At 48.0% G+C, this 11,708-nt stretch overlaps 1 protein-coding gene across 4 annotated transcripts in view; it reads left to right on the top strand.

The window, feature by feature from the left end:
• The window catches only part of SEPTIN2 (septin 2), a 35,214-nt gene extending 23,506 nt beyond the window's left edge, over positions 1-11,708 (top strand). For all 4 annotated transcript variants that reach the window (XM_049614519.1, XM_049614518.1, XM_049614517.1 and 1 more), the window contains 6 exons: positions 2,662-2,763; positions 3,137-3,282; positions 4,637-4,720; positions 6,262-6,319; positions 7,658-7,760; positions 9,643-11,708. In XM_049614519.1, coding sequence (XP_049470476.1) covers positions 2,662-2,763; positions 3,137-3,282; positions 4,637-4,720; positions 6,262-6,319; positions 7,658-7,759 — 492 coding nt within the window. In that variant the 3' untranslated portion in view covers position 7,760; positions 9,643-11,708. The remainder of the gene's footprint in view (positions 1-2,661; positions 2,764-3,136; positions 3,283-4,636; positions 4,721-6,261; positions 6,320-7,657; positions 7,761-9,642) is intronic.

Below are 11,708 nucleotides of genomic sequence, written 5' to 3'. Positions count from 1 at the left end.
CCCTCTATTCCTGGCGTCAGGGATCTTTGCTTAGCTCACTTGTGTGTTCCAAAAGTTTAGAACAGTACCTGGCACATTGTAGGCACCTGTCTGTCTTCTGACAATTGTAGAAGTCGGATACATTCTTGGAAAGGAAATCGATTGGCTTTTAAAGTTACAAAAGATAGCTGAATTTCCCTCAAAACAAATGTGTAAGGACTCACATTCTCAAAGCAGCATGTGCGCATGCTCCACCCCTGCCAGAACTGTCCTAGATCCGGCACCAGGTTTTCTAAAGTGTCTCCCATCTGAGAAATGGGAAGCGGTGTCTAGTTTCCGCGAGTGTTTTCCACAAGTGTCTGGTTCCTATGCGAGTGAGTATGTATCCTGGTGCCTGATGCCTGTTAGTGTGCTCTCTGAGGTTTTTAGAGCCTGTGTTGCGTTTTTATTGCCTTTTTATTAATTAACGGATATTCTTGTGTTTTTGGACCTAGTCTGATTTTTGTGTTTTCACATTTTTCTTGATGTTTTCTGTCATGGCAGAATTCTTCAATTGTATGGACTATGTCAACCTTTTCCTTTGTTGTCTCAGTGCCTGCCAGCCTTTTAGGAAATATCCAGGCCTTTGGAAGAGCCCCTGAAAGCTTAGGCATGCTTTTGCTTGACAGTATGTGTTTTAGTAATGCCCACTTAAGGAAACGCCACCTTTTATGATAGGCATGTTACATTGGATTTCAGAGAGGTGGGGGAACCAGGGTCAGGGTTAGAATGTTTTGTACACCCATCTCTAATCCTGGGCCCAGAACTCTTAGGGCTTGATTTCCAAGTCTGAAATGAATTGAAATCCTTTTTTGCTCTTTTCTGTTTCATCTTGGGCCTTTGTAATCCCTTCTCTTTATCTGGTTTCTTCCCTGTGCCTCCTGCTGTACTCCCGCTCCCTCATCTAAAAAGAGCCTCTGGCAGATCTGCTTTAGTCCTACCCTTCCTTCGTCTCTAACTGGCTCCACTTCATCCAGCAGCAGGTCTCCTGTCTAGGGTCTGGCTGCAGACCCTCTACCAGCCTCGGGCCTCCCCAGTGGGTTGGCCGCGCTCTCGGGAGACTGGGTCTTTCTGCCTGCTTTGCCACCTATCTTCCAAGCCATGAATGTCAGGATTGCTTAGTATAGTTTAGATCATGTCATCTCCTGTGGCTTTTGCTTTTCCTTTCAGAGAATCTTTTTCACGTGAACTATGTGTGTAAACAGGAGATAGCCGCGCCCCCCCCCCCCCCCCCCGCCATCCCGGTCCTGAGCTGGTTACCCAGCTTCCCTGGCTCCACCTGCACCCCCATCTTTGGTGTGGCTGCCTTTGATTCATCACTTTCTTCCTCTTTTCCGGTTGGAAATCGCCCATTTACTGCATTTTGTCAACTCGGTTCTCGTCCTTGTCTCGTAAGCCTTGTCCTGATGGGGCAGCAGGGATGGATGATGGGCAGGAAAGAGGAACAGATGGAGGAGGTTCTTGCTCACTGCTGGGCTTCTCCCACCAGTGAGATGGTTCCTCTGCTTCCTCTAGGAGGGAGGGCTCTGAAAGCACAGATGGTCCAGTTGGAAGGGGAAGGATGTTGGGAGGAGGGAGAAAGACCTCTTTGCGAGTCCTGAATTAGTGCAGACAACGCGTTAAGTCCCACAGTCTTTGATCCTTTCATCGTAAAGGCCCCAGAGTTCCCGTTAAGAACCCCCAATGCCAGAGCAGGGTTCAAAGCAGGGGTATTTCTGCCCACTCGGCGGAGGCGAAGCTCCAGCCTGCCCGTATCTGCTGGCGCTCCCTGCACAGAAGGCGCTTGGGGGCTGGGCGCGGGCTAGCCAGCGGGTGCGCAGCTGCTTCCTTCATCTCCAGCCCAGGTTTTCGTGCCCTCTGGGCCACTCTCCCGCTTGCTCAGTTGGTCTGAGTGTGTGGTTCTATGGCTGCCACTTTTTGCCTCTTGAACAAAACCCAGAACCCAGCTTGGCTTCCAGGGAACTCTCCGCTTGGTAACTCCAGTTATTCTTCTGTCTTCCCCAACCTGGAAGCTGACTTCCTGGCCACCCTGGGTTTCGTGGTCCCTAGAGGCCCTCCCTCCCTCCAGCCCTCACACCTGCCGACTCCTCGGGCAATGCTTGTGGCTCTTCTGGGGCCTGCGGCGTCTGGGTGTGCCACTCCCTGGGTACGTGTCATTCCTGAAGCTGGTGGTAGTGTGTTTCCTGTTAGCTGCCGTGCCGGAGTGATTGTCTGCCTGCTGCTCTGTGCCCTGAAAGCAGCGGCACGCTGTTATTGTCATCCTGGGCAGAGGGGGTCCCCTCAACATGCAAGCACGGGGCCTTTCTTAACAGGAAATCACTTGGCAGTCAGTGATCAGCTTGATTCTATGTTGGCATTTGGATAGTTCTGTTTATTGGGGGGGTTATTTGGTTTGGTTGGTTGGTTTTTTTGAGAGAGAGGAGAGAACATGAGCAGGGGAAGGGCAAGAGTGGGAGAGAGACTCCCAAGCGGGTTCCGTGCTGTCAGCACAGAGCCCAATGTGGGGCTCAGTCCCACGAACCAGGATCATAACCTGAGCTGAAATCCACACTTAACCAACTAAGCCCCCCAGGTGCCCCAGGCAGCCTTGTCTTTAATATGAGTTGTTTGGTAAAATTGCTCCTGTCTTTGTCATTTTTCCAGATTCTGGATGAAATTGAGGAACATAATATCAAAATCTATCACTTACCCGATGCAGAATCCGATGAAGATGAGGATTTTAAAGAGCAGACTAGACTTCTCAAGGTAAGAACACCTCTCCAGGTGCCCAACACGAGTCGCTCCTGCTCTGTCATGAGCACCCTGGAAGGAGTTGGCAAAGGGCCGTATCCAGGATGGCTGACCTCTGAGAGACTCATAGTGTTTTGCATTAAATATATTTTGATACAGCTGCCACCTGAGGTTTAGAAATCTTATTGCGGGTTTAATATGTTTCCGTCGAATCTGTCCCGTGTGGAACACACCTGTCCTTCTGAGTGAGCTGTCCTACACCATTAGCTGTCCGAGGAGGTCTTGCAGTAAGCCGCAGCGTGCTCCGTCTGTGCCCGTGTTCGTGTGCTCACGGCGAGAATTGGGCTTCCCGGTGGGGCCCCGGTCTACCTCATGCGTCTCTCTCCAGGCCAGTATCCCATTCTCCGTGGTCGGGTCCAATCAGTTGATCGAAGCCAAGGGCAAGAAGGTCAGAGGCCGTCTCTACCCGTGGGGCGTTGTGGAGGTGGAGAACCCGGAGCACAATGACTTTCTGAAGCTGCGGACGATGCTCATGTAAGACCCCCGTGCGCTCCCGTTGGCAGCGCCTATAGCAGGAAGCAGAGCTTTTTGACCACAGGGTGTGCGTGTGGCCTCGCAGACAGCTGCCGGCGCCACAGGTATTAGGCGGTGGGGCCGCCGCACCTGTTACGGAAGGCCCTCACCGGGAGCTCTCTGTGGTTCTACAGAACCAGCCTCTCCCACTCGAGGCCTGTGGCTTAGCACCCTCTCCTTTCTCATCAGCCCGCTCTCTTGACGCTGAAAGCAGACTGGTCCTAAACTGCGGCCTGGCCACGCCCGAACACCTGCTCTGGGCACAAAGGCTCAGGTGCTGCAGGATGGCAGGCAGCCTCCCTTCCCGCCCTGGGGCCACCGGGAGGGTCCTCAGTGCACTCTCAGCACCTCCCACAGGCCTGGCTACAGCAGCACACGTTTTCCCTCTGAGAAGGAGAGTTCGCATTTAGTGACATACACGCACATGCTATTGCTCTTGAATCAGGCTGAAAGGAAGAGTGTTCCTAAAATCTAGAATCTCTTTGATTAGAAGAATTCAAAGAACAGATGAGGTACATTTTGAGTAACTAAAAATTGACATACGTGCTCATCGACGTGTGTCTTGGTTGAGCAATTTTTAATAAACAGAAAAAGCACCAAAACTAGAATTAGAACGATGCCACAAGCTTTCTCAGGCGTCATTTAGGTCACTCGGGATGGGTCCTTGTGGTCATGCTGCTGTTTGCTGGCAGCTTCCTGCGTGCTTCTTAGAGTGACGGAGAGCCCGCCACCCTCTGCTGTCACTGGTCCCGTTCTCTAGACTCTAAGCAGCAGACAAGAATGCCTCATTGATACTCGTTCCTGGCAGTTTATGTATTTGAAAGAGCCGAGCCAAAAAAACGATGAGTGTTTTCTGAGATGATTAGAAGATGCAAAGTGCTATCTCTAGTTTTTCTAAAATATTAATACTTTGTTTTATGGTCTTGCTGAGAGCTTACACTGACCAACTCTTTTAAGCTTGAGAAGTCAGGAATAGTCGAAAGAGAAAACAAAAAGTACGTTGTGTTTCAGACATTGTTTACCTAAAAGGGTCTGCTGAAATCTCTGCCTCTGTGCACCGGTGACAGTCTCATGCAGAGGTGGGCAGTGCCTGGGGGAGGCATCCCACGGAAGGGCCTCTGTACCTGACCCTGTGCTGTGTGCTTGTGTGCCCTTGCTCGTGGTAGGGAGGAGAGAGAGGCCTCTGTAGCTTCCTTCCTGTATCCAAAGCTCCAGCAACTTCATGTACGATTTAGAAGTAGCAAGTGGGGTTTTAGTTTCTCCGTGCAGATGGCTCCACACTCAGCCGGCCTTGCTGTGCCCTTTTCTCCTCCAGCACCCACATGCAGGATCTCCAGGAGGTGACCCAGGACCTGCATTATGAAAACTTCCGTTCCGAGAGGCTCAAAAGAGGTGGCAGGTTGTTACCCCCAATTTACACTGTCCTCCTGCCCATACTGCGTCACAGAGTCCCACTGGCCCCCCTTCCACCTGTCCTACTCTGTCTTCCTGACTCTAAGCAACATGATTTGGTTTCCTACTCAGAAGCTCTTTCCAGGTACTTGTTGCTCATGTCACTGTGTCGTGCTTCGTTTAATCTGTCCAAGGTAGCTTTCATCATCTGCACGCAAAGAACAGCTTTAGGTGGAAAGGCCAGCGACTGGTCTCTAGAACATCACTCTGTCAGTGAGGACAGACTTCACGTGATGTTACGAAGCACAGCTCCCCGGGTGGGGTGAGCAGCAGCCCGGCTCCTCAGTGACACAGGCGGCTGCCCTCACCTTTCCTGTTTCACCATCGTAGTGGGTTTTTACTCAAGGTCTGTGTGTTGTGACCTGATTCGTGTCTGGTCACATCACATCTCTGCCCAGTTTAGCTATCAAGGTAGTGACCTTCATCACTTACAAAAAGAGTTTTCTGCACAGTAGTTGCTCCCACATACCTGATCCACAGGAGCACGTTCCAGTGCCCCCAGCAGATGCCTGGCCGCGGATGGTGCCAAATATTCTGCCCATGCACCTGTTTCCTGTATGTACGTGTCTGCGATAAAGTTTAATCTATAAATCGGATGCAGTGAGGGAGTAACAACAACAGTAATACGGTGCCACAGTTACAGCCACGTACTCTAATCAGAGTACACGAACGAGCTTCCTGCCCTGCTCTCACCGCGCCCCTTGTGATGCTGTGAGATGCTAGGATGCCCATGTGATGGATGAGGTGAGGTGGGGGGAATACCTGGACGGCGTGTCGGAGCCCCGGGCCGCTGCTGACCTGACGCTTGAGAGGGTCGCCTGCCTTCGGATGACAGCTGACCACGGTCCACTGAAACCGCAGATAAGGGGGAGACTGCCGTGTTGTAGTTTATTTTAAAGTACTCACATTCTTGACATCTGGTGGGTTTGTGTGTGTGTATACAGGGTATATGTTAAGGTCTGCTTTACCATGTTATTTGTTTGGGGACCAGACATTAATTAAGATGGGTTTTAGAAGCCACAAGAACATCCCACTGTGAGTGAGCCAGGCATGAGTTCACGAAGAGCTATGTCCTCATCGCTCAGAGGGCCTCCCTCACCGGCATCTTCTGTGTGTGTGCTCAGGCCCTGCTCCCTCCCTTTTTTAAGTGAACTTGTTATGGTCTATGTCCGTAAAGAGCTTACCTTAAAAAAGAGTATTCTCCTGATAATGTCTCATATTCCTCGAGTAAGTAAAGACCAGAGTGTCCCAGCCCCGCTTGGAGTTAGGAAAGTTTCTTGAATTTACCATTTCACGGTGTGCATTTTTCCAACATTGTCTTCTTATCTGTTTATGTCGTTAATCAGAAAAAGAATGCATGTGGGTAATTTTAGATAGATAACATTTCTCAGAAACATAAAGTGAAATTTTACTTTGGACATTTGTCATCAGAAATAACCAGCTAAATTAGTTGCGATGTGATAAATTGTAATTTCGTTCAACTCTTAGAAAAGTGGACAATGAGGACATGAATAAAGACCAGATCCTGCTGGAGAAGGAAGCTGAGGTAAGTAGAAAAGGGTTCCTGTTAAGTCTAAAGGCCTGTAGCGTGCATCCGTACGTCATTACAGTTTTCTTTCCTTACTCTCTTAAGGGATACATCATAGGTCACTAATTTATTACATGTACATCGGTATGTGTTGTAGATTAGTGCTTTGCATGTGTTACCGTCTGATCTCCAGTAGCAATTTAGTGGGAAATATTGGGGAATAGTGCGAATTTAGTGACTTTAGTTACTAAGGCTTAGCAAATTTGATAATTTAGTAATATTCAAAATTTAGTCGCTTTCCTATACCTGGACAATAACCAGTTGAAAAATATAATGAAAGAAACTGCCGTTTACAACCATTAACAAAAACTTAAGAAGAAATACGTAGGACTCATACAGAAAAGAAACTGGAAAACTCTACCGAAAACAGTTTTCAAAGTGTAAATGGACACATCACTTTAGGTAGGACGCTCAGTGCACACAGATCACAGTGCTCTCTAAACTGAACTCCATTCCAGCAGAACGGTGGGGTTTGCGAAATTCTTCTGGGGGAAGCTTGCTGACATAGTTGTGATGTTTGATCTGAAGACTGAGCACAGGAGGGTCAAGGAGACTAACCCAGGAGGGCTGGCTCCACTGCTCGTGGAAATCCAGAGTGGGGCACAGGCTTGACGGGCTGATGACATTCACAGCTGGAAATAGGTCCAAAGTTTAAACAAGTGTCTGTGGTAAAGGTGGATTCTGTTAGGGCAGTGGAATTCAAACATATCCAGGAAATCCTCAAACAGGCAAGCCTTTTCGAAACAAAAATTAAACTCACTTCTTTGGCCCTAAATTAATTCGGTATGGATTAAAATACTTAAATGTTAAAAACATGACTACAAAGTTACCTGAAGAAAATTTAGGTAGATACTTTATAATGCTTGCCTGGAGGCCTTTCTAAACCAGTGGAGACCGTAATGATGAAATTTGATGAGGGTGGCAGGGAAGGCCCACTCAGCACTGGAACAGCTAGGGCCTTGCTGCCTTCCAGAAGAGCCCAGTCCTACTCCCCACCCTGAAGTGGCAGCCTCTTTCCCACCCTCTAGGTTAAAGATTATCTCCTGTTGCCTTTACTGAATTGTCGTGTTCATTGATCGTTTCTGTTTCTTGCTTGAATTGCATGTTATCATTTGCTTGGTTTTCTATTGTTGTTGGTTCTTTTACTGATCCGTGGGAGTTCTTTGTAAATTCTCTATAATGTTTTGGGAAAGCATGGAGGTTGAAGTTTTAGGAATCACGAGAACACCTCTAAAGAATGTCCAGGGAGGATGGACCTGGAGAAGCAATAACCTGTCTGCCCCTCCTTGCCCACAGCTCCGCCGCATGCAGGAGATGATCGCCAGGATGCAGGCGCAGATGCAGCTGCAGCTGCAGGGCGGGGACGGCGACGGTGGGGCCCACGGGCACCACGTGTAAGGTAACAGTGAAGCCTAGAAGACGTGTGTGGTTCCAGACACCTCAAGCTAAATGTAATGGCAGGCACCTCCTCCTTAAGTCTTACTAACGTTTTGCGCGTTGAAGCTCTGTCTTTAACTTTATTACCGACCTTAAAGGAGACCGTGTGGCCTCTAAAAGATGGAACCTTCTCCCCTGCCAATGTAGAAAAGATTTTCCATATTTTCTGAGCTGATAAATGTGATTAACGAAAATAAGTTAAATATTTTAAAATAAGCTTCGCTAGGGGGCCCTGGGTGGCTTAGTCAGTTGGGCATCCAGCTTCGGCTCAGGTCATGATCTCACAGTTCATGGGTCCAAGCTCCACGTCGGGCTCTGTACTGACAGCTCAGAGCCTGGAGCTGCTTTGCATACCGTGTCTCCCTCTCTCTCTCTGCACCTCCCCCACTCACACTCAGTCTCAAAAATAAATAAAACGTTAAAAAAATTTTTTTTAATAACCTTTACTAGTCATACAATTGGAAATTTATTGCAGTTGAAAACATCTCTTCGAAGAGAATTACAAAGCGTTATTAAAACAGTTTTTGCAAACCAAAGGTAAAGGTGACGTGAAAAGGTGAATCATCCCAGGTAGGCCAGGGGTTCCTTGATCCAGACTGCTGATCCCACCGAAGCCTGGCTCCGCCCCGTGGTAATCAGTGAATCTCGTAGATGTCTAGCCCGGTGTGCGCTCGCCTCCCTGTTTGAAGGGAATCTGCAGACAGCGGGGACCCAGGACCAGGAAAGGGCAAATGTTCCCCTGTATTCTGTGGACAGGTGTCTGTGGAACTGCTGTCATCACCTCCCAGAGGAAGGAGGGGGAGGTTAAGTCAAATACAGCCCCGAGGAGGAAGCAGCTATGTGGGTTTCAGGCAGAGGCTCCATGGAAGAGAGATGCTTAGCGCTGGCACAGGTCTGGGGGTGCTGCAAGTAGAGTCCACTATGGGTGGGGCCTGATTGCAGAGGCAGGAGAGTGTTGATGACGAGAGGGAGACGATGTGGGGACATAAGTGAGCTGAAGCTTAACTGACACAGGGCAGGATTGACGAGACAGAAAGCGAGGAACCTGGAGGCTGGGAGGAGTCTACCCACCGTCAGGAGTCCACCGTGGCAGAGTCGCACACGTGATAGAGGCGGCCCTGCAGGCTCACCCTGGGAGCATTGGCCACCAAAACAAAGCCCTGCCTTTGCGGCTTGTGGGGCAAGGTTTCAGTTGTGAAGCAAACAGATACACCTGTTTGGTGTCCCCGGTCACTGGAACGGGAGTGTCCACATATCCCCACTTGGGGTTGAACGGCAGCCCAGAGTTGGTTGTCGACACCTCCCGGCAGCCGCGAGGCCACGTGCTGAGTCTGCGCTGCGCTGCCGTGGACACCGATCGCGTGCCAGGGTTTCCGGTGATTTGCCTGCGCGCCTCTCGCTGGGGAGATGTCAGCACCGCCCAAGCTCGGGAGGCTGATTGTGCGTGAGCAGGTTTGGTGCCTGATGGGGAAGTGCTGGGGAATTAGCAGGAAACGGGACTTCTGATGGGGAGGGCTCATTTGAGGCAGGAGGGAGTGACCGATGTTTGCTCATTTTCTCTGATTTTCCTGCTTTTCTTTTAAAAACTTTAATTATGAAATCAGGAAAATTCTACTTTAGGTGTATGCAGCCACTTTATATTTTTGTATACTTTTCAGTTTGGTGGTAACTCCCAAGTTCCCAAGAGCCTCATCAATGCTGTTTTGATTTAGTTAACTCTGGTCACGTGAGCCAGCCTTCTGCTCAATTTGTGCCCTTTGCGATACAGAAAATAATGTTGATGATGATCCTAGCAGGAGCATTGCACTGCTTCCATCTAAACATGTTGTGTTTTGTCTTTCCAGAAAACACATTGCAAGGTGAAGAAAACATTCCGCATGAGTAATACAGCTGCGTGTTTCCGACAGATTATTGGAGGGGTGCCCGTCCACATTTTTCAGTACCTGTGCCTGAGAATTTAATTTTTTTTTTTAAACTTTTGATGTTTTGTATGAAGTACTTTTAACATTTGTAATTTTGTTGCTATGTTATACTTCATATTTCGTGAGGTGAACCTTTCATTTTTATCTTTCTTCCACCTTAACTAACCACTAATGTTGGAACTGATTTCCGGGGTCAGTTAGAATGTGTAGTTAACATTGAATTTCTTTGGTTTGGCTGGCCTAACTGACTAATGGTTGAGGAGCACTCTTGATTCATTTCTAGAACATTCAGATCGAGCCAGCAGTGTTCCTGGGTGGTGGCAACGTAGACCCAGCAAGTGATCTGGAAAGATGAGCTGGCCTGCAGTAGGGCATTTACAACACCTAAAACCAGTTTTGCTGCTGTAATTCGATACTGTTCATTCATCTGCACATTCACCTTTCTACCACTTGAAACAATAGAATTATCTAATGTGATATGTGCATACTCAGCTCCTTTAAAAACAGGCCATTAGGAGCAAATTTTAAGATTTCTCTGGATTCTGATGCTACATTTTTTAAACTGCTCTGCAGAGAACCTGCCACAAGCCACGTTTTGTAGTGTTCTTCACTTGATACTGGTTTATACTCTGCTGTGGACAGAAGGTGTCCATGAACTCCAGTTTTCATGTTACAGTGATGACTCTTAACGCACACATAGCCAATAAACGATTTTTACTCAACATAAAAAGTTACTTTTTAAGGAAAATTAGTAAGTTGATACATTTAGAAACCAACTTTTTTATATTTTTGTACTGCACTTTAATGTGTTTTCTGTAACTGCAAGTAAGATCTGCCTGAGCAGTGGAAATCGGGGTCCTCTGGTGGGTAGGCCTCTGAACCCCCAGACCTGTCATGGGCCCTGAGGCTCATGGCCCCATGAAGCCTCAGTGCCTACCAGGTTTTCTTGATTTGGCTTTTCTTTTGTTTCCTTGAAGTTTTTTTAATGGTTTTCTGAAAGCCAAAGAGCAGATCATTTTTTTTTTTTAATGTGCAGACTGTTGTCCGTTTTCAGCCACTGTCATTTCCATCGTTCTGTGTAATACCAATTTCCCCATGTACCGAGTAAGACTGAAAGACATTTCAGATGTGCACCACAATCTGACTGGTAGATGCCACCGGTCAGGTCCGTTTTCTGTGCTCTGTGGCCTTGGCCCTTCCATTCCCTCCTAGTGTGTCCCCCTGTCATGTGCTCCGAGGGGCGCCGATGCTCCCGGCATGCTGTTTTCAACATTTATACTGACATTGGGAAAGCAGTTCCCAGAAAGAGAGGGTGGAAGGAGACCTGGAGGGAGCAGGTGCGGCTTCAGTGTTTTCATTTTGCTGTAACAGGGGTTAAGATGCAGAAATCACTTCCTCTGAGTAGGAGAAGAGTTTTTGTTTTGGCCAGACACAATATGGTGACATGGTCAAAATATAATCACTCCAAAGGTGTATTATGGAAAATAATCGGGTGTTCTCAACAACTTTGCCTTTTCACTGTCATTTAATGGTGAGTAGTCACAAGCTGTTAGGTTTAGGCACGTTGTACCGAGTTTTTACCAGGGGAAAGTGCTCTAAAGAGCGCGTCCGTGCAAGGCCAATTGTTTGGGTTATTTTGGCATGAACTACACTAGTAAAAGCTGTTTAAAGGGTGGAGCTGGGGGCACATGTGCAAGTGGTCAGTGCAAGCCCTGTGTCTGCTTGAGTAAGACTACTAGGGCCAGCTGCCATCCCATAAGGCTTCTGCGGGGGCAGGTGGGGGCAGGTGGGCCTACATTGTCTCCCCTCTAAATCCCCTTTTGTTGTGCTGCCCAATTCTAAATAAATACTTTCACTATAGATAATTGCTTTTACTAAGAGATAGTCTTTACCTATAGAAGTGTATTTTGAAAACTTACTTTACATAGCAATTTTGTATCCATTGAAACTAACCTTTTATCAATAAAGCACTATTGTTTGGCTATGAA

The sequence above is a fragment of the Panthera uncia genome (assembly GCF_023721935.1).
Source record: "Panthera uncia isolate 11264 chromosome C1 unlocalized genomic scaffold, Puncia_PCG_1.0 HiC_scaffold_3, whole genome shotgun sequence".
Lineage (NCBI taxonomy): Eukaryota > Metazoa > Chordata > Mammalia > Carnivora > Felidae > Panthera > Panthera uncia.
This window is presented reverse-complemented; position numbering and strand designations above follow the sequence as displayed.